General features: G+C 41.6%; 1 protein-coding gene and 1 long non-coding RNA gene across 4 annotated transcripts in view; one reads left to right on the top strand and one right to left on the bottom strand.

Moving 5' to 3' along the window:
• Positions 1 to 21,570, bottom strand: part of LOC125897316 (uncharacterized) — a 57,785-nt gene that overhangs the window by 15,717 nt on the left and 20,498 nt on the right. The window lies entirely within an intron of this gene.
• On the top strand, positions 7,355 to 12,284 carry LOC125897302 (homeobox protein OTX2-like). Of its 2 annotated transcripts, XM_049590533.1 has the most exons (4): positions 7,355 to 7,423; positions 9,986 to 10,204; positions 10,442 to 10,593; positions 10,875 to 12,284. In XM_049590533.1, the coding sequence occupies exons 2-4, from the start codon at positions 10,108 to 10,110 to the stop codon at positions 11,502 to 11,504; spliced, it is 879 nt and encodes a 292-aa protein (XP_049446490.1). In that variant the 5' UTR covers positions 7,355 to 7,423; positions 9,986 to 10,107; the 3' UTR covers positions 11,505 to 12,284. The 2 variants fall into 2 exon arrangements, with proteins under 2 accessions (XP_049446490.1, XP_049446489.1); XM_049590532.1 differs by lacking the exon at positions 7,355 to 7,423 and having other exon boundaries at positions 9,914 to 10,204.

Genomic DNA, 21,570 nt, shown 5'->3' with positions numbered 1-21,570 from the left:
AACCTTTAGCTCTTTTTATTCACGTCAGATGTTCGCAGGTCATTTTAGTAACTTTTCTTGATTCAGAGTCACCTGCCATTTGACCTCGGCCTTGTCCCAGAACCAAACCAAAGCTTTTTGAGAACCTTAGCGGATACTGAAATGCTCTTTCAGACACTTTCTCTTTGCAGTGGTCCCCCGAGTGCTTTGTCCAAGATGTTGGAAAAGATGGAGAAGGGAAAAGGCCTGGTTTTCCCAACGATGGGAGCCGTGGAGTGTTTGGGCAGCACAGCGATTGGTGGTGGTGGTGGTGGTGGTGGGGAGGTTGGGGGGGCCAAGTAGGGGTGCAGGTCGGCTGTTCAAAGGCTGGCTTTTTGCATTGTTGGTCAGTTGGGGATTAAGGTCCTCTGTGCAGCAGAATAGCCCCTCTAATTAAAAAGGATAAGAAGGCAGAAAAATAGCGAGAGGCACGGGAGGAAGCAAAGAGAGAGGGAGAGGGGAGAGCAAATTTGCAGAGAAAAGAAAGAAAAGAAAAACTGTTTTCAGTGTCACTCCTGCAGCCGGGCCCGTCGATTCAGACTGGATTAACTTTACACTCCTCCTCCCTGTTTCTCTCCGTCACTCTCTCCCCCAATCTCTGCCTGTCAGTCCTTCAATCTTGCAATTTCCGAACTCTGTTCTCCGCATGCTCTTTATTCTCTTCAAAGTACAGTTAAACAATGCGTTAAAAGCATTTAGATGTGCCTCAAAAAAGCTGCATCTATATATTTTTGGGGGGCGCCCCTTCATAAAAAACCTCGATTGGTTGCAGCTGGCATGTGTGTATCAACTCGGTTGTTCCAAAAGTACTTTCAGGGATTGTCAGCTAAAGCCAGAAACTAAAACCAGATCATTTTTCCATTCTGTTGCAGGTTTGCAAGCAGTGAATGTGTGTGTGTGTGTGTGTGTGTGTGTGTGTGTGTGTGTGTGTGTGTGTGTGTGCTCCTCACTATTTGCCGTCATCAGAATGTGAATAGAGCGGCTGTGTGCTGTGCCCCAGATGCTGGCTGACAGTAGGTGGGCTGTTTGCCGTGGGGATGCCAGGTTGTGTTTTTGTTTGGCCCTCCTCTGTCCCGCCTGCCTCCCTCCCCTCGCCCTGGTGGGGGGTCCAGGGCTCCCGGGGCCGGTCCCTGCTGACCAATACCCAGGTATGAGGCCTCTCAGTTTGGCTAACACTATAGCCGCAGGCCGCGGGAGGTTAACGAGGTACCAGCAGGGACAAGACATTCAACCCTCCCAGGGGGAAAACCATAAGTGGTGGATGTGTCTCAATGAAGGGCATGAATATGATATGATGTAGGCTGTGTGATAGTGGGTGCAGAGGGGGTTAAATGGTAATAATACTGCAGGTGCAATCTAAAAACTCAGTGGACTAACGCTCAGCTATCAAAGACAAGTCCTATCAAAGACAAATTGATTAATTTTGGTGGCATTGCTGCAATCAGAGGATTCACTTGAGGGGTCGAAGTAAATCTGTGCACATCTTACGCTTCAGGTTCACTTTTGGTGAAATCTGAAGCACGCATTTGTGCTGGAGCTATAGCTAATTATCTGTGTTGCATCACCCAGTTTTATTTACCTCTCCTCTGCCGTACACTTAAAAGACACCATTTTTTGACAGAGAGACAGAAACTGAAGAAAGAGATACAGCTCGTGAATAGAGAGTATTAATATGAGTGACTAAGCTCAAGTAGGAGGAGTGTTTTTTGCCTGTTTATTGAATGAAATGATGTTTAATTCTGAAAAGGAAATGCCAGGAGGGAGTAAAAGGCACTGTACAGAGGAAACAGAAAGAGTGTTGGAGTTTTTTTGTAACTAACTAGTGCTCACATGTTCTCTGTTTCCTCGCCAGCTAGAAATGCATCCCTTAAATAAGCTGCACAACCTTAACGCAATGATTCTTTAAACCACAAACGACAATAAAATAAAGTAGACCTACCCTATTCAGCTATGGACACACCCATTCCTAACACTGGGCTCCTACAGCTGAAGGCGAGTTCGATTTAATAATTTCCCAGACTTTTATTAAGCCACTAAGAACTGATTGAGACCAATTTTACAATAACCAAAATTAAAAACTTGGACCAACATCAGTTACACTTTTTTCCAGTTGAGACGTGTGGGGTAAATCCAAGCTTGTTGGTGTATGGTGCATGCTCCAAGTTTGTGTTCAGATGCCAAAATAAGTGTCTCACTCTTCACGTGGGATTTCACTGCCTCGATTCCCAACATGCATTTTGCACCGTGCGCTGCTAACAGTCGCTGTAGAGACTCCATGGCTGCTGCTTTGCACTTAGTTTGATGTTGTTCACCTCAGTTTCAACAGCAGTGTTTAGCCACGATAGTGTTCTTAAAACATTCATTTGACCCTGTTTACTGTCGTACCATCACAGATTAGTTTGTAATAATGAACGTATGTGTGCTCTATATTCATGAACTTGACTATGTAGCGGTCTGAAATCAAAACAAAAATATTACAGAAGGAGAAACTAATGTTAAATTACATATCAGAGTTCTTGACGTTTAAGAATTCAAATTTTGTCACGTTTTGACAGTATGATAGGTTTTTATTTAAAAAAAACCCAATCATTTTATCGAACATTTCTGAAATTCCTCTGCGTACCACTAGGGGGGGCTAACGTACCACCAGCAGTATGTGTATCATAGCACCTAAGCCAAAATATCCCAGATATGGCTGCTGCCATCTTGTATTTGTGACATCATTTGGTGTAAAACAACAACAACAACAACAACAAAAATGCAGCTTGGGAAGTGGCCCTCAGCGTCAGATATGGACACACAATGCACACAATGCCTGGCAGAGGGGCTGAAGTCCAAGTAGGGTGGGAGCGGTGGTGGATGGGTCCAACATCCACCAACTTTCCCCTGCGAGGTAAGCGTTAGCTTCCTGTAAGATAGTAAAGGCAAACCCTGTTCTTTTTTCCTGAACCCAACCACATGTTTGTTGTTGAAGGAAACAAATGTCAATTTGCAGTTTTGTACTGACGTAGCGCTTTTATTTTGAAAGAGACTGTATGTAAACTGTAGATTTCCTGTGAAAACTCAAGTGCATGTTGAAAACAGTCAATGTGACATCCTGAAGTTGACATGGCGTCCCAGAACGTCAACAACCAAGGCTCCCAGGGTACCTTGTATGTTGTATCTCAACGGGAAGAGTCCACGACTAAACGTTGATATGTGACGAGGTCAGAGTGAGAATGTGTTGTTTGACAAAACCATCTGCGTCATTGTTAGACGATCAGAGCAACAGACATAGTATAAAGCTCAACAAAGTCCACATAGCAGGGTCGGATCCAACAAACAGAAACTTGTTATTTTGTCACATGACGTACACCAACCATGACGTGTTCCTAACCCTAACCAAGCAGTTTTGTTGCCTATAAACCACCAACCCTCTGCATCAAGATAAAATGAAAAGGCTGCCCCCTTGACAGCCATTAAAATATGACGAGTAGGGACTCAAAACGTTAACGTGACTAGCGTTTTCCCAAGTGCCCTTCAACCAGTCCCCGTGTCAACAAGCCTCTACCACCATCTATTTCGCAAAGTTCCACTGATGCATTTTGATGAGCTAATTTCTGCTGTGACCAGCCCTTTATTAAACTGTCATTTTACAGCCAGCTATGTCTGTGTTGTTCCTCAGAAACACCTGCTGTCTGAAGCTCATGTCGACTCGTCTGATAACAGGACAGTATTCAATATGTGTGGACGCTCACTTCATTGTTTGTTGTCGAATCATCAATAGGCTACATGTTCCTCCGCCATGCCTATCAATAAATCTATCGATGTGAGTTGTGCGGTGCAGATGGCAGAAAGCAAGCAGTTATAATGTCCAATAGCTACAGTTTACTATGTGTGTGTGTGTGTGTCAGTGTGTAACAGATGGGGTTGGCTGAGTGGGCCAAGTCATTGATTTGACCTTGAGTATGGACAGCTGAAGTGAACTGAAATGGTCGGTGAAAAAACTGAGGTTTGAGCAGTAATATATTAATAAATAAAATCAGATATATTTAAAATCTGTGTCTAATAAGGTGCAAATACAAAACTAAATCACTGAAATGCCCCTTTAAAACACAAATTTGAAAGGTTATGTAATAAAAAAAAATAAAATGCCCATAATGATGAAGGTAAATTAGAGAGATGAAATGCAATATTCACAAAGGATTGTTATGATTTATATGATTTATGGTCTGTAACCATGTTACCCAGTCCTATAGGGAGCAAACAAAAGGCTGCAGGAGGAGAGAGGAGGCAGCACATCACACTCTCCTCATGCCAGCCAGTATTATCCAGCACACTGTGAGAGAGTGGTATCTCAGTCCCACGATTCTTAGCCTTCAATTCGTCTCCCTAACAGCAGGAGAAACCGTGACTCCGTCAATTGGCCCGGAGACAGGGGGAGGGCATATTGCCACAGACATTAACAAGCGACTTCACCTTTTTACAACCACGGCAACGTTTAGCTGAAACGCTCCCCAGGGCTATTAGATATTTTCCGATGAATTATATATCAGAGCTGAAGATGAAAGGACTCTGCGTGAGCCAAGAACATAGCTGTGGGACAACAAGGGGACCAGATACTTAAGCTCGGTTAGGCTGTTTGTTTTAGAGTGATCGCTCAGGGAAAATGGGAAAACACTTACAGTAAAACTCTTTTAGCCCATTAATGACAATGTTAACAGAATAATACACTATTTTATCTTAATTCATAAAACTGCACTCAATCATAATTAATGATATACTCCATAAATAGTGTCACTGGTTTTCTATACAATAGAGTCCTCAGTTAAAAAGGTTGTATTGATTTTAGTCCTGTCTAACAGGCCAGCAGCCTCACAGTCTGTTCATCTGGCATCAAGACTCCTAATTAGTTCTCTAACCTGCTGCTTGTTTGGGAACATCAACCAAAGCCTTCAGTCTGAGCTGCTGGGGCCAAAGTTTTGTCACAATGGAAGGAAACTAGATTTTAAAATTTTCATCTAGATGTTTTTATTAAATGTAGGGAGTCTCCTTGGACACAGAATTAAAGGGTGACAAAGAGAAGTAGATGCACTCAAGTGAGCAGGTTTTGTTTCATGATTTTGGGGGACACCAGGGTACGCCCCTGGTGTCCCCCAAAATCATGAAACAAAACCTATGGACAGTGCAGGCAGTGCAATTGCACCGGGGCCCCTGGAGTGGAGAGGTCCATAGAGAGAGCAGGCCTTTGCAAGTGATTCAGATTGTCACAATGATTAAAAAAAAAGAGAATATTATAAATTTAAAAATGGTGCCATTTGCTATATATGTCCTTAAAAAGACAACATCATCACTGATTTCTCTGGTTTTTACTCCATTTTGTAATCAAAATAAGCTGCAGAGAGTAAAACCATCACTGTCAACACGACATTATATGTTTCAGCAAATATTTTTTTTTTTAAAAAAAACAACCTGTGTAACTTTCATTTCTGGGGCATTCAGGGACCTGCTGAGAGCTGAATTTCAGAGTCATTGTTTCATTTTGATGCACAGATAAAGGTGGCTCATTGCCTACGTCTGCAATGTAAAGACACAACAACCAGCAAAAAAAGGACTGCAAGTGACTCAGATTGCCACCTTGAAAATATACCTGTGTTAAATATAAAGTGCAAAAACAAAAAAAAAGATTATTAATTTAAAAATGGTGCTATTTGCTATATATATATATATATATATATATATATATATATGTGTGATAGTTTCCTTTTTCTTCTCTTTTTTTAAATAGTCAGTAGCTAAAACAAAATTATATGCTTCTTCTATATAAGCTATAAATTCTATAAATATAACTACTACACGCTACAATAATAATAGACTAATACTACAATAAAAACTATTAAATTAAATGATAAATTTCTTATTTCCTTTGGGTTTTTGTCAGGTATGCAGTGATGATTGCTGGGAAATATATATGTTTGCAACCAGTGGACTCTAGTGTTGTCTGTGTTGTGTGAAGAGGCCCAGACAGTAGATAAAAACTAAATCCTCCGTCAATTAAAACTATATAAACTTGAGCCCCTACACAAATCAAGTGAGACAGCAATATGTTAGCATATTATACAATAAGTTTAGGCTGAAAAATGAACTTATAAACAGCTTAACAGCACTTACACACGGAAACTACCTCAAGAACAATTTCACTCACGAAAGGCGGGAGACACCCCTTTATAGGTGGAGTACACCCAGAAGTGAGCGTAGGGGTACAGAAACTGAGTATCAAACGTTCCACACATTGACTTCGAGGCCTAAGTGTGTCAGGTAATAACAACTGAAACAAATTTTGTGTAATTATAATACTTAGAAATGTACACTTGAGTTTGTTACACATGTAACTGCTGTATTTACATGTTGATGTTGTCCAACATCAAGTCTCTGTTTGTGTCAAGACAATACATGCACAATGGCATGCAATAGGTCAACCAATGTCTTGCATTCTGGGGAACTTTTCTGCACCAATTTTTGCATCATTTTACAGTGTAAATGTCTTAAATTAGGTCAAATAAAAGTCCTCAGCCACTAAATACTGCGGGGACGTGGCCCCTTTGTCCCCCTGACGTCTCCGCCTATGGAAACACAAGAGTAAAATAATTTTAAGTGTTTCATGTATGCTGTAAATCCAGAAAATTTGATAAGCAACAGATAATTTACGCTGCTGTTTTTTCAGAGAGAGATAGAGGAGTGGTGGTGTAGGCTACAGCTTCACAGGCCACCATTTTTTTTTCCTTCTTTAAATCTCCTTTACAGGGTTACACAGACTCAAAGCGTGACAGATCCCCGAGAAGTTATTTTCACCTCTTGCTACAAAACACTGCTTCCGTTTTGCTTGCTCAGCTTATTTTGACAATTAAATCTGCGAAGCTGCGGCTTAAATCTTCTGATTCTCACTATGAGGTCTATAAGCTATTATTTGATGGTGTCTGAAGTCCGTGCAGGTGCTCGGCTCTGATTGGTTCATGCATCACACCTATATTGGCATCTTTAGACCTGTAAACACTGAATATTTAATCTAAAAATAAAACAAATGGTCATTATTAATGCTGAGAGGTGTCTGTAATATCTTATTTGTCTTTAAATGATAATGGAGTGTAGCTGGGGGGCACCGGCGGCGCTTTGGAGCTGCTGCACTTTCCTCCAGCTGCTTCATCCTCTCACACCTCTGCACATCATCATATTTTCTCTCATTTCCATTGGCTACAAAAAAACCCTCGCTGTCTCTCCCTCTCTCTCCATAAATACCGAGAATCCCTCAGTATTATCCGCATCCAACGAGCTTACCCGGGAGGAAACTAACCAAAGCCGCCTGATATACGCGCTGTGCTCCGCCGAGAGAGGCGTTCAGGAGAAGACCTTTTTACATCCAACTCAAGTAAGTGACTTATTCAAGTTAAATATTTTGTGTGCGTGTATTTTAAGTGACAAGTTTTATTGTGGGAGCCACCGGGTGCTGCGCGCACTGGAGCCGCAGATAGCAGCCTACAGGGAGATAATTGGGGAGGCGTGTTTTTGAAAGGAAACTTTTCTCCGTGTCCCCTCTGAGGGCTGCTGCTCGGAGCAAAGGGGCACTCAGGCGGTTAATGGCAGGCCGGTGGAGCAGTCCACAACCTCACACACACATAACACACTGCTCTAACTGCTTGATGTTTGATTACAGACTTTGGATTTATTCAGGCATGCAGAGGAGGGAGGGTGCGCTCCTGAAGTCAAGTTTAAGGTCGACGGAATTTATGTTTAATCTTAAATTAGATGCAAAAAATTAGAAAAAACCCCCAAAATGTGTCGTAATGATGTGTCATTTTAGAGAATAAAGTTAAAAACTGAATGTCAGTTTGCACAACAACAATCACGACTTTTAGTTTCGTATATGGCTGAATTATAAGGTGCAACTTCTGCAAAAAATATAACATGAATAATAAAAATTGTTAACATAAAGCAATGCAAATAAACAGGAAGTCACTGGACCGGAAGCAATTATAAAATAATAATTAGAAAATGCATTTGCTGCAGAAAATGCACGATGATAATACTAATAATAATAGCCTATATTATTGAGGGTGCATGTCAGCTTTGGAAAGTGAGTTGCAGGGCTGGTTGTGCTGGGTTTTTGGGGGGCATTGGGGGGGACGGTTGTCTGGCAGTCAGCTGGTCTGATAAACACAATGCCAGCCTTTGTTTTATTTTCGTGACGCAGAAAATTAAGGAGGCCTGAATGCGGAGTCGTGGCTGGCGTCCTGTAATCAGGCCAGCGCGTGCCGTCCGGATTATCTCGTTAATTTCTTACAGAGAGAAGAAGAAGAAAAAAAAATCTCGTGTAGCCAATAATAATTAATGGCCGAGCAGGCGGGGTATTTATTATTATTATTATTGAACGGATGTGGAGCAAAGCTGGGGGGTGAAGTAAGTGACAGATTGAGGAGAGGCTGAAGGAGTGGCCGTTATTGGCTCTATAAAAATCGAGGGGGTCCGGCTGATGAGAGGAGGAGGAGAGGAGGAGCACCCCGGGGTCCTGGGAACTTTACTCTACAGGTAGGTGTCAGTGGAGACGTTGGAGAGGCCTCAGACAGCAGCAGCATATGGAATATAGACTAATTAGCTATTATTAAAAAAGATCTGATAGAAGAAGAAAACATAGGTATATATTTTCTCCTATAGGCCTGCCAATGGCCTTATTCCCTTTGGTGAAAAAAATAATAATACAATAGATTTAATATTCTTATTTACTATCACAATATTCAAATTAATTACTATTAAATTTATGGGTATTTAATCTCCTTTAATATACCTGTAATATTTCTATAATATTCCTATAAAAACGTACTCAATTCTGACAGATTATTCTTTGTAGTGGTGTCCCTATTATACTTATATTTCTGTAATATTCATATAAGCTTAGAATGTGCTCGAACATTTTATTTAGGCTACACAGTGTCTCTTTTTTGTCATTTTTTGGGTAAACCATTTTTGCTCAGCTAAATATAAAAAATCTCGTTTGGATAAAGCGGTCCTTATTTGACCAGGAAGGTATGTTATGTTTTTATTTATTCTCTAATTAAAAGATGAGGCTGAAATTAATGTTTTTCCTGTAAAACTTTTCACCTGGAGACAAATTTATATGAGCCATCTCCTTGTTTGTTTAGATTAAGATTAAGTGCTCCTCTCTAATCAACACTTCTCGATAGTCTCACCTTCCAAATCTAATTACCGGGAGCCATTCATTAGGAAAAGGAGGGGGAACCGCCGCGAGGAGTGTCAATAATATGTCACAAATCACTTTGGGGGGGAATCCATGTGTCTAATTATTTGCCAAAGTTATTTTAATTCCGTTACATTTAAATGTACAAGGGTTTTAGTGGAAACCAACAAAGGGCCCAAGATATAGAAATGAAGATGCTGGGCTGTGTGTGAATGAGCGCTCAGTTTGCAGTATTGGCCTCTTTGTTTGCTCCCTAAAGTCTTTTGTTATCAGCATTACTTATCGGTCAACAGTGGGCTTTGTTTCTGCAAATGGCCCCCAATCAGCTGTCTATTTAGCTTCGCCTAACCTGTGGGTATATGCTAATTGAGAGACCGGTTGGGCCCCAGCGAGTGTGCGCATTTTTAACGACAATGTTTTGTTTTGGTGGTGCTGGGAGAGGAGTGTGTTTGGGGGTGGGAAGAGGCGGGGTTATAGTAGCAGTTTGTGTGTGTGTTGGTGCTGGTGTTGGTGTTGGTGGTGGTGGTGGTGGTGGGGGGTGATGGCGTAAACGCCTGTCAGCCAGACAGAGCATCCTCAGTCCAGCAGGGACAGCTGGGGGTCTCCACTCGGCTTTAAGAGCCCTGCGAGTCCGAGGACGCCCACTTCTTTAAAACCCACCGCGGTGCGTAAAAGGCTGCGCGTAAAGCTCCGACTCTCAACAAGCTTAAAATCTTCCTGTTTTGTGTCCTGATTCAGGTCGATGTGGACGAGGTGAAAGACCAAACGGAGTCACGAGAGGATTAAAGCAAATTTTCTGCCATATTTTTTTTTATTATTATTATTTCTTCTCATCGCTGCCCCTCCGTCCGGCCGCCAGCATGATGTCCTATCTGAAGCAGCCGCCGTACACGGTGAACGGACTGAGCTTATCTACCTCAGGAGCGGACCTGCTGCATCCTTCAGTGGGATACCACGGTAATATACCCCAGGGTGAAACTGTTTAGATGTAAATAAATACAAATAAGAAGCAGGTGGTTTGGATAGTCGGTGCGTAATGGATGTCCATCCTTATTTACAACAGCAAGAATGACAATTTTCACCACTTACAACTATTTAAATATTACTCATAACTCAATTAACCAGGAAATTATTTTATTTAAAGTCAAGTTGCGTTATTCCCTATCTTATTCAAAAAGTTTTTTCCTCTAACAGGGACCCCTCGCAAACAGAGGCGAGAGAGGACGACCTTCACCCGGGCCCAGCTCGACGTGCTGGAGAGTCTCTTCAACAAGACTCGGTACCCTGACATCTTCATGAGAGAGGAGGTGGCCTTAAAGATCAACCTGCCCGAATCTAGAGTGCAGGTGAGTCTCCCAAACACACGTACCTGCAGCCACACAGTGCGCTCATGGAGGCTCGATAATTAGCCATTGTTTGTTTGAGAGCGGAGACACTTCAGTGCTTCATGAAAGTCTTGAGGGGATATTTTGCTTTGTTTTCTAGTTCAGAGTAAAGTTTGACAAAATGTAAAGACTTTAACGCGTAAAAGGAAACTTTAACTAAAGGGGATGGTTTGGAAAAATGCACGATTGTTTGTTATTGTTTTTGTGGCTAAATTAAATTAATTTATTTATTTTTCTTTCAGGTTTGGTTCAAAAACCGACGAGCGAAACATCGCCAACAGGCCCAGCAAACCCAAAGCGGAGTGCAGAACAAGGCGATTAGCAAGCCGGTGAAAAAGAAAAGCTCCCCGGTCCGAGAGGCGAGCTCAGAGAGCGGAGCCAGCGGCCAGTTCACGCCGCCCTCCAGCACCCCTCTCCCGGCTGTGAGCAGCAGCAGCGCGGCGCCGGTGTCTATCTGGTCCCCGGCCTCCATCTCCCCGCTGTCCGACCCTCTGTCTACCTCCTCCTCCTCCTGCATGCAGCGCTCCTATCCTATGACGTACACCCAGGCGCCGGGCTACAACCAGGGCTACACGGGCTCCTCGTCCTACTTCACCGGCATGGACTGCGGCTCCTACCTTTCACCTATGCACCACCAGCTTTCAGCCGCGGGCTCCGCCATGAGCCCCATGGGTAGTAACGGGGTATCCGGCCACCTGAGCAACGCGTCCTCCCTGTCCTCGTCGGCGTACGGCGCGGCGGGGCTGGGCTTCAGCGGCGCTGCAGACTGCCTGGACTATAAGGACCAAACAGCCTCCTCATGGAAGCTCAATTTCAACGCGGACTGTTTGGATTACAAAGACCAGGCAGCGTGGAAATTTCAAGTGTTGTGAGAGAAGAGAATTGAAGGAACAATTGTCACAGACTTTAAAATAAACCCAAGGTTGGGAGCAGCACCACAACAAGCCCCAACTTCTACCTCCTCGGGCGGAGCAGCGCAGCGCAGCGCAGAGCAGGACTGCCAGCCGGCTGTCTCACATGTTGGGTTAACTTATTGAACATTCACTGACTTCTCCCCAACTTTGATCAAGGACACGGAACAAATGTGTCGACCAAAAGGAAAAAAAGGATCAAAAGAGTGAAACTTGAGTTGGAGGAATAGGTCAGGGTTTTTTCTAAGCTCCTTAAAGACTCCACTCTCTTGTCTTTTTTTATTTTGTTGGCAGCTGAAGGGCCCCTTTGATCAAAGCGTTGTGCATGAGTGTGTGTGCTGTAGAGGAAGTGTGTGTGTGTGAGAGAGAAAGAGAGCAGCTCTGACATGGATGCACTATTAATTTATGAGAAGTGTTTAGTTATAAGAGACAATCAGTCCGTGTGCGTGTGCTCATAAATGTCCTTTAAGTGTTTCTGGATCATCCCCCTCCATGTGTTAGATTTTTCTTTTTAAATATGTGATTCTTTGTACAACCTGTATGCAATTGTTGCTTCGCGCCACAGCTGTGAATTTGATAGATTTATTTCCATGTCTCCGGTGTTAAATGATAAATTATTCTGAGGACATATTAGCTGAATGAAATAGGGAGTGCAGAGTGAAGCGAGCCAGCAGCAAGCAGGCGATCTGAGCTGTAAAGTGAAGGCCACAAACACACTAAATAACAATAAAGACCGCTTGACCTGATCCAGCACTGTGGCTGCATGTCTGCATCTCAATCTCCTGTTTCTATTTCCTGTTTCTGCACAAAACACGTCTGCAACTTCCACCTTACAGATGTTGCACATTTTGTTTTCAAGTGTGCCAGTTTCCATCCTCATGCCTCACCACCACAATGTCATTATAATTACTTTTTATTTTCCACTCCTGCATCACTAGAGTCCGTGATTTCTGTCCAGGCAGGGAGGAATGTGAATTATGTGAGAGCTATGTTAATCCCGTCTCATAAAGAGGATAATCCAACATTTTTATCGACGGCTGCTCTTTGGTTCAGGGCGCACCGCTGCCCGGTTCACACGCAGGAAAGTGCTCACAAGTCCAGGTGCAAACATGAGTTTTAAGACGAATAAAAGTGCACATTTAAGGCTTCAAATAACAATCATTTGTAAGCATTTACAATCCATTTAAAGGAGGCATCTGTTGCAGGGTTTGTAATCTGCACGTATGGATTTGTGTGGCCTTTTTAGGGGTCTTAGTCCGAGGTCCGAGGGCTCGTGCACGGATTAAAGAAGAAGGCTCGTGCTATGATTGTAATTAGGATGTGACAGGAGCATCTCCTAATAACTCTGGCGTGACTTTTTGCTGCCGTTGTTGTCCATTTGACCTCCAATTAGCACCACACACACTCACAGAGAAACAAACAACCGGCGCACCCTATTAAATATTATTATACATGTATTATATTCTTTATGTATTTTATGCACAACACTGGATAATGTGTTTTTAATCACGACAAAAGAGTCTGGCAACCTAAAATCTGGACTCTAATGAAGATTATTGATACATATAAATAAATAAATAAAACACATAATTACAATCAAACTGCTGCAAAGTGCAGCTGAGGAAGAACACATTCATTTATAATAAAAATAGGCCTAATTTAATTGATGTAATCTGAGCTACAGTATGTTAGGTATAATTTGTGGAAATAAAACTTTCAGTTCCAGTGGGTTAGATTAATAAAACATAATACAAGTGTCCATAAAGATCAGAGCTCCTACGTTTTATTTATAACAAGTTCTGGGACAGAATATTAACCACAACTAAAAATAAATAAAATAAATTAATATATTTTTTGTCACCTTACTCCTCTAAATAAATATCTTCCCTTGACTCAGGAGTGATATTCAGAGCGTCAACAGGTTCAGCAGAGAGCAGTAAGTCAGGAGCACCAGGGGCCCCGAGTATCCATTCGGTTTTAATTAAGCACCAGCGGTCCTGAAGGGGACATATGGGTCCGGCAGACGCGCTCCATTAATCCTCTCATCGCATTTGACGACGTTAAACAATAAAAAGACAGAGAGCCTCGGAAGCCTCCTACTTGGCTGAAGCCACCGCACATTTTGTCGACCGTCGCCCCGAGGCAGGGCTTTCCCCAAGCGGCAGCACCACCTCACCGCGGCCGGGGATTCTCCAGGATTCCCCGCCGGCGGAGGAGAGGAGATCCGAGCCTGGAGAGGAGCCACACTACACTCCTGTTTTACAGGTGACACAGAATGTGACACCAGCAGGTAAATACTGAGACTAGGGATTATTAACATCTGAAAAATTGTACAAAGCCTGAATTATAAACGCGTGTTTATCCCTCACAGGCCTGCACTCAGTGAGTCTGTATACAGTGCATGTACACTTTTATTTCCCATTATAAAAATATCAAATAACATTCTATGTCAAATATCATGGCCTTGGAGTTTCATGTGGGATTCATATGATTTTCAATAGCCCAGTAAGATCCTGTATATAACATCACTTAGTGCTGGTCACTATCAGTGTACATATTAAAGCTAGATTAAGGCCCTAGTTTAGCTCAATCTTTATGATCTGGTTTAGGTATATATAATTAGTTATCTATGATTTTATTTTTCCTATATTTTGTTACAGATTCCTCATTTGCTATATAATTTATGTGACTGTTTTATTACTGCAATTTCACACTGGTTTTAATAAAGAACAAACCACATGATTTAAAAAGATTTACTCTGCAGAAGAGACACAAACAGGCTCCTTTAGTAACTGCATCTGGCAAAATCTACAAACTGTATTTATCTATGAGACTGGTCAATTAAGGCTATAATAATAATAATAATAATAATAATAATAATAATAATAATAATAATAATAACGATAATGCATATTAAATAGGGGGTTTGGGGGTCCTTCAGCAATTCCACTTCCTGCATTCTGGTGAATTTTTGTGCATCAGTTTATGGTGTAAATGTCTTCTGTCAAAAATAAAAGCTACTTTAATGTTTTTATGATGGGATGTCAACTGCACACGTTCTCAACATCGAAGGGGATGTGTACCCTACATCCTATCTAAAATCTTTACCTATAAATAACAATAATGATTGTGATGATGAGAAGAAGCAAAAAAAACTCAAACATTATTCATTTATATAGTGCCTTTCCTGCAAAATTGGATTAAAACATCTTAACAATACAACGAAAAATTCCACACTCATATATAATAATAACAATAATAATAATAAGAAGAAAAAGGACAAAGAAAGAAAATATTCCGTTATTTGTCTCAAGGGGGAATTAAAATTTTCCACTCTGTTGTTATTTTTACAGATTGCACACACAGGTCTGAAACACAGACACATACAGAACCTATACACATGTGTATCAATGGAGAAATGTCAGAGCGAGTGGGCTGCACATGGACAGCTGCCCCAAGCAGTTGGGAATTCGGTGCCTTGCTCCAGGGCACCTCAGCAGTGCCCTGGAGCACGAACTTGCACCTCTCCAGCCACCAGTCTGCACTCTGTGTTTGGATTGTATGCGGACTTGAACCTGCAACCTTCGGGTTCCCAGGCCAAGTCCCCACAGACTGAGTTACTGCAGGAAAATAAAATAACAGAAGAAAAGAAGAATAAGACAGGGTGTCTACAGGGATAAAACACTTGCATTTAATGCTTTTTTAAAATCATCTTAACAAATTTAAGGCTCATTTTTGGACAAATCATCTGTTTGATGATGTTAATGCACAAGAGCTCGACTCATGTTGAAAAAAAGGAATAAAAAAATGGATAAATGACTAAAATGATAAAATGTTTGCAGCAATTAAGACCTCAGAAATTCAAGTTTAAGCCTATTTAATGACTATTGAGGCCTAATATTGAAAACTGAAATTATTTTAAGACATTTTAAGACTTTTTAAGGACCTGTAGACACCCTGGAACAAGAAGAAGAAGAGGAAGAAGAAATATGATAATAATTATCATCTGGTTTATCTAATATGAGTTTCACAAAGCAATAATATTCTTTTTTTTCTTGCCAACGTCGGCCATTTTTGGAACTGGGTGTTCTTTATGATCTTTTATTAAACCTTAACTCACTCATTCATCATGTCTCTCATATTAGCAATTAAATAAAATCATCAGTCGTCTTTAAACAACAGACATGTCTCAGAAGTTTCACCTGTTCTAATCTGAATCAAAATAAATCCACATCAGTGACGGCTGATTTAGATGTGAAAATATTTCAGATGTATCAGCTCATATAAAACCACATCCTGCCTCCTGTTCCAGCTCTCACTGCAGTCAGTTTATAGACTGATTGTTTGTTGAGTCAGACCAATAAAAGGCCTTATTGGGAACAAACCAATATGTCAATTATTGTCTGCAGAGAGGAAAGGCATGACGTAAACCATCAAGAAACGTTTATGATGAACAATCCGTGATTTAAACAAGCCTATCAGAGTTAATTTAAACAGGCCATGCTATTATCAGCCGCACAATGTCAGTGACAGGCATATGACTTTGTTTTTTTAAGGCATTAGTCAAAGTACTGGGGCAACAGGGCAACAGTCCCGCGTATCTGAATACAGTAACCGCCGTTTGGTGAGAGTGGAGCTGATTTCTCGACAGCAGTTGCGTGAAATAAGCACGAGATGAACTGAATATAGTTTCTTTCATGAAGAAAAGAACAAAGGAGATAAACGGCCAATTTGATGGTGAGAATATAACCGAAGACTATTGTTATGCATAAGTATGTGTCCTACATTCCCAGAGAGACGATGTCTATCACATATCAACACAGCAACACATACATAATTCATCCGCAGCAACAACAACAGTCACGGGCTCTCATGTAAATGAATGAAACAATAGTGTTTCTGTGCTCCTGTCAGACTGGCGGTTGAGGAATATGGTAACTGGTTACAAACGTCCACAGCCTTAACTCTTTATGACCTTCTCTATCTGTGTTAAGCCGTGTAATGTTAAGAGTGATTTCATCTCGTGGATTACACAATTTGATGAGATTAAACTCAATTCTATCAGATGCACACGCTAAATGTTGCCATGCGATGTTTAAATGGGACTTAAAGCGGCGCAAAATGTTCTTTTAATTGGAATCCAGGAACGCCACGGGGTTGTTGATGAAGGCGACGCCTGCTCAAAGAGAACTCATTCAGCGTTAATGTAAAACATTGTTTCCACGTTTGGGAATTGTTTCTTGAGAAAGAGGCACAGAGTTGACAAAGTGAAGCAGAGCTCGAGGGGGAAACTGTTTTAATTGTAAATGTTGCTGATGTTTTTGTTGAAGAAGCTCAGCAGTGTGGATGAAGCACTAAGACTCTGCTTTAAGAGGAATTAGACAAGTTTTTGCTTTAACTTTTTATAAAGTAAATGCTGATTGCAGAATGTAATGGCTACAGAGTAATGAAACCATTAGCATTTAGTTTTGTTCCCTTTAAGCCTTACTTACAATCTCCCAGGAAAATTAAGGCTCGATTTACGGCACAACAGAAGTGCATCAAACACTGCACGACCAAAACAGGAAGAGGGTAGCGCTCTGTTGAATCCGCTATTATACAAACTGGCTGGTATAGTTTCTCTAAAAGAAGAACAATCATCTGTACTTGCATTTTGCCGATTTTCAACCAGCTCTGTGTCGTTGCAACATGAGCAGTACGTGGAAATGAATAACGCTCAACCTCCCTCTGTGCTGCCAGTGTTCACAGCTCCCTCTTCATCCTCACACACGCCAGGTTGAAAATCAGCAAAGTTTCCCTTTAAAGCTTTTTTTTCAACACATTCTCACTCCGACCTCGTCACATGAAGTTGCAGGGTACACGCTCACAAGCCAGGAACACGCTAGTCACAAGATATTATGAGTGGCTGTCAAGGGGGCTGCCTGTTGCGATGCAAAAATTACTTGGTTCGGGGTAGGAAAACATCATGGTTGATGTATGTCATGTGAGTCGAGTGATGTGACAAAATAACGTAAAGTTGACGTTTAGTTTCACACAGGACACAAACACAAGTTTCCTAGGTCAAAATCCTGTTTGTTAGGTCAAACAACACGATGTAGACTTTCTCAATCTTTATACGACACCCGTTGCTCTGACTGTCTAATAATGATGCTGATGGTTTTACACACCTTCACACACCTTCTCACGACGACCTCGTCACATATCAACATATGGTCATGGACTTTCCACAATGAGATATGACGTGCTAGGTATCCTGGATGCATTGGTGTTGACATTCTGGGACGCTGTGTCAACTTCAGCCTGCTACATGCACTGTCTGTTTTCAAAATACACTTCTGTTTTCACAGGAAATGTACAGCTTGCATACAGTCTCTTTCAAAATGAACACGCTACGTTGGTACAACACCGCCAATTGTACGTGGTTGTGTTTGGCCAACACAGGCACATGGTTAGGTTTAGGAAAAAAGAAGGGTTTGGCTTCACAATAACACACGAAGCAAAGTTGGAGTTTGTTGGACCCATCCATCAACCTCCTGCCTGCCCTACTCGGACTTTCGCTCCTTCTAATTTACGCTATTGTCTGGCCGTGTTTCCCCTGATGCCACCAGGCACGTTACACAATAAAGACTACCGGCTGCATTTCATGCCGACATGAAAGGGCATCTTTTTCTGTTGGTGTCTGACGCCGGAAGTCACTAATTTGATGACTTTGGAGCGAGACAGAGTTGTTTGTATTTAAGAAAGACGAGTTCGCCACACTTCCAACAAGATTTGGTCACAGTTTTATTTACAGACAGGCACCACTGGTCGCGAGAAAAAATGAATCTCCTTGAAAACCTTTCACTGCTCTTATTGGTTGTAGGTCTATAAACTGAAAATTAACTGAGAGGTGCAAAATATTTCCTGCAACAGATGGTAAGGCCTGTTGTTTTTAGCTCAGAAAATGTTCAGAGATGCAGTTTGCTACATGCTTTTGTTGAGGACGTACAGCTCCTCTTGTGGTTAAGAGGAGTGAGGAGTCAGCAGTTAATGATGGTGTAAAACAGTCAATATAACAGCAACCATGAACGGTCCTTGGGCATACAGTCATAAAAATGCACACAAAATATTAGGCTGATTGGTCCAGTAGTATGCAAAACTAGTTCAGACACATACACACAACTAAATGCTCCTGGTGGAGCTGGTGGAGATAAGAGGACACTGGAGACCCACGGTTTTGTCTTAACAATAATTAAGTTTTTTGTGTGAAAGCAAAGTAAATGTACAGTATTTCTCTCTGATGTGTAGTGGCGTAGTATAAAGTCCCATACAAAGAAAGCCTTAACGTACAAGTATCTTATAATTGTACATAAGAAAATGTACTTAGTTACATCCCACCACTGAAGCTCAGCAAATGCCAAGTCATTAATTTAGGTGATTTATGTGTCATTTTGATCATCAGTTTTATACATTTTTGAAGAGGACTTTGCATGTTCCTCAGTCGGGTCATCAAACAGGACACAAGTGATACTGTGTGAAGCTGAAGTTTAACTTGTGTAACAAAGTGAACATGACATTGTTGTAAATCTTAAGTATATTAGATATAAAACACTGTTGGGCAACGTGAGTCTACAGTCTGTGCCAGATTTTGTCAGGAGCCCATGGAGAGTTTGGCGATTATTGTGCACAAAATTAGCCTCACAGGGCCGTGAAGCACCTTTATTACAAGGTCTGTTTGGCTTTTTTCCAATTACGATGGAAACTGCTGCAGAAAATATTCACTAACTGGACCTCCTGAGTGTTTCTCCAATATTAATAGCTGCTTTTGCCTTCTGTTGATGCTATTTTCGTAGTGCAAACATGGCACACTGCGTGAACATGTTTTTATTTCCTTGTGAGAAGGGGGACACTGCCAGGCACAAATTGGTGTTTGTGATAAAATGGTCAAGAACATGGCTGTATTTATTTATTCTAAAGTCCTTTTTAAATCAATTAAAGGCTGTTTGATTTCTCTAAATCATCTTTTTGAGTTGCAGGCTTAGAAACCCCCTTCGCTTTAAAATCTGATTTGTATCATAATCTGTGCATTAATCTGACCCAATAATAACTGATCTTGAAGACATGAGCCTGTTAGGAATGTATGCAAACCTCTTATAAAGAAAATATTAGTGACATATTAAACTAAAGGGTGCCTAGATTTGAGCCGGGACTCTGCACCATACAGTTACACATGTGAGCCAAAATATTAATACAATGAGAAAAAGTCATTTGAAGAAACAACGTGTAAGAACACATATGTCGCACATACACACAGACATAAAACACAAAGCTGATTAGAGGTTTAAAGAAAATCCAGCATATGTAAAACAATGAGTTGCCATCAGAGAATTAGCGCTTAAAGTTAATGCCTAGTTAATGTTTTTTCCTCTTTTTTTTTTTTAAAGCATCCATTTAGCTTTCAGGACCCTATGACCCTGGATTATGTCGACAGTGGACATCCAGCCAACAAAGCACTCCTGCCCTTATGAGAACAGACCATTAGCAGGAGAAAAAACATAAAGCTCCTTATAAGAGCAAAAGGGAGATGTTGTAATAACAGATTACATGCATTTAATGGCCAAATTTACATCCATAAGCTGAAGCTGAAAGCATTTGACGCAAACAGATGAGTGAGAGAAGCTTCATCGAGGAAGATATAAGACAGAGAGGAGACAGCAGCGTGGGTGGCTACAAACGTAATCAAATCAAAACTACCTGAGCAGTGATTGTTGACAGTTTATACTGTCCATCTTATCTTTCTATAGAATGACACTATAAACTCACAAGGCACTTCATTAGGTACACCTCTCCAGTACCAGGTGGGACCCCCTTTTTAATTCTAGGTGTCACAGACTCAACAAGGTGCTGGAAACATTCCTCAGAGATGTTGGTCCATATTGACATGATGACATCACACAGTTGATCCATGATGAGAATCTCCGGTTCCAGCACATCCCAAAGGTGCTCTATTGGACTGAGATCTGGTGACTGTGGAGGCCATTGGAGTACAGTGAACTCATTGTCATGTTTGAGATGATGTGAGCTTTGTGACATGGTGCGTTATCCTGCTGGAAGTAGCCATCAGAAGATGGGTACACTGTGGTCATAAAGGGATGGACACGCTCAGCAACAATACTCAGGTAGGCTGTGCTGTTTAAACCATGCTCAGTTGGTACTAAGAAAATCTCCCCCACACCATTACACCACCAGCAGCAGCAGCCTGAAGCGTTGATACAAGGCAGGATGGATCCATGCTTCCATCTGAATGTGGTTTTTCCAATCTTCTATTGTCCAGTTTTGGTGAGAAAACCCGTGTGAATTGTAGCCTCAGTTTCCTGTTGTTAGCTGACAGGAGTGGCACCTGGTGTGGTCTTCTGCTGCTGTAGCCCATCTGCTTCAAGGTTGGACAAGGTGTTGTTGCTTCAGAGATGCTCTTCTGCACACCTTGGTTGGAACCAGTGCTTATTTGACTTCCTGTTGCCTTTCTATCATCTTGAACCAGTCTGGCCATTCTCCTCTGACCTCTGGCATCAACAAGGCATTTTGGCTCACTGGATATTTTCTCTTTCTGGGACCATCCTCTGTAAACCCTAGAGATGGCTGTGCTGAACATCCCAGTAAATACAACAACCATGCCACGTTCAAAGTCACTTCAATCACCTTTCTTCATCATTCTGATGCTCCGTTTGAACTTCAGCAGCTCGTCTTCATCATGTCTACATGACTAAATGCATTGAGCTGCTGCCCCTTTATTGGCTGATTAGCTATTTGCGTTAACGAGCAGTTGAACAGGTGTACCTAATAAAGTGGCCACAGTAGTCTATAACTTCTCAAACTAAATTGTCTAAGTATCCTTGGGCAAGATACTGAACCCCAAACTGCTCCTCGACAGGTGTTCTATCTATGTGTGACTGTACGTAAATGGTCAGTGAGCAGCAGGTGGCACCATGTATGGTAGCCTCAGCCACCACTGTGGGTGAATGGATGAATGTGACATGTAGTGCAAAAA

This window comes from Epinephelus fuscoguttatus, linkage group LG11 (assembly GCF_011397635.1).
Source record: "Epinephelus fuscoguttatus linkage group LG11, E.fuscoguttatus.final_Chr_v1".
Classification (NCBI taxonomy): Eukaryota; Metazoa; Chordata; class Actinopteri; order Perciformes; family Serranidae; genus Epinephelus; species Epinephelus fuscoguttatus.
Note: the sequence above shows the minus strand (reverse complement) of the source record. Positions and strands in the feature narration are given on the sequence as shown.

What these genes read in the sequence shown, in the direction of transcription:
- LOC125897302 (XM_049590533.1), top strand. Translation starts at nt 10,108, where the DNA reads ATGATGTCCTATCTGAAGCAGCCGCCGTACACGGTGAACGGACTGAGC. An exon ending in TCCTTCAGTGGGATACCACG is followed by an intron (nt 10,205 to 10,441) that starts GTAATATACCCC and finishes TTCCTCTAACAG; the next exon opens with GGACCCCTCGCAAACAGAGG. An exon ending in TGCCCGAATCTAGAGTGCAG is followed by an intron (nt 10,594 to 10,874) that starts GTGAGTCTCCCA and finishes TTTTTCTTTCAG; the next exon opens with GTTTGGTTCAAAAACCGACG.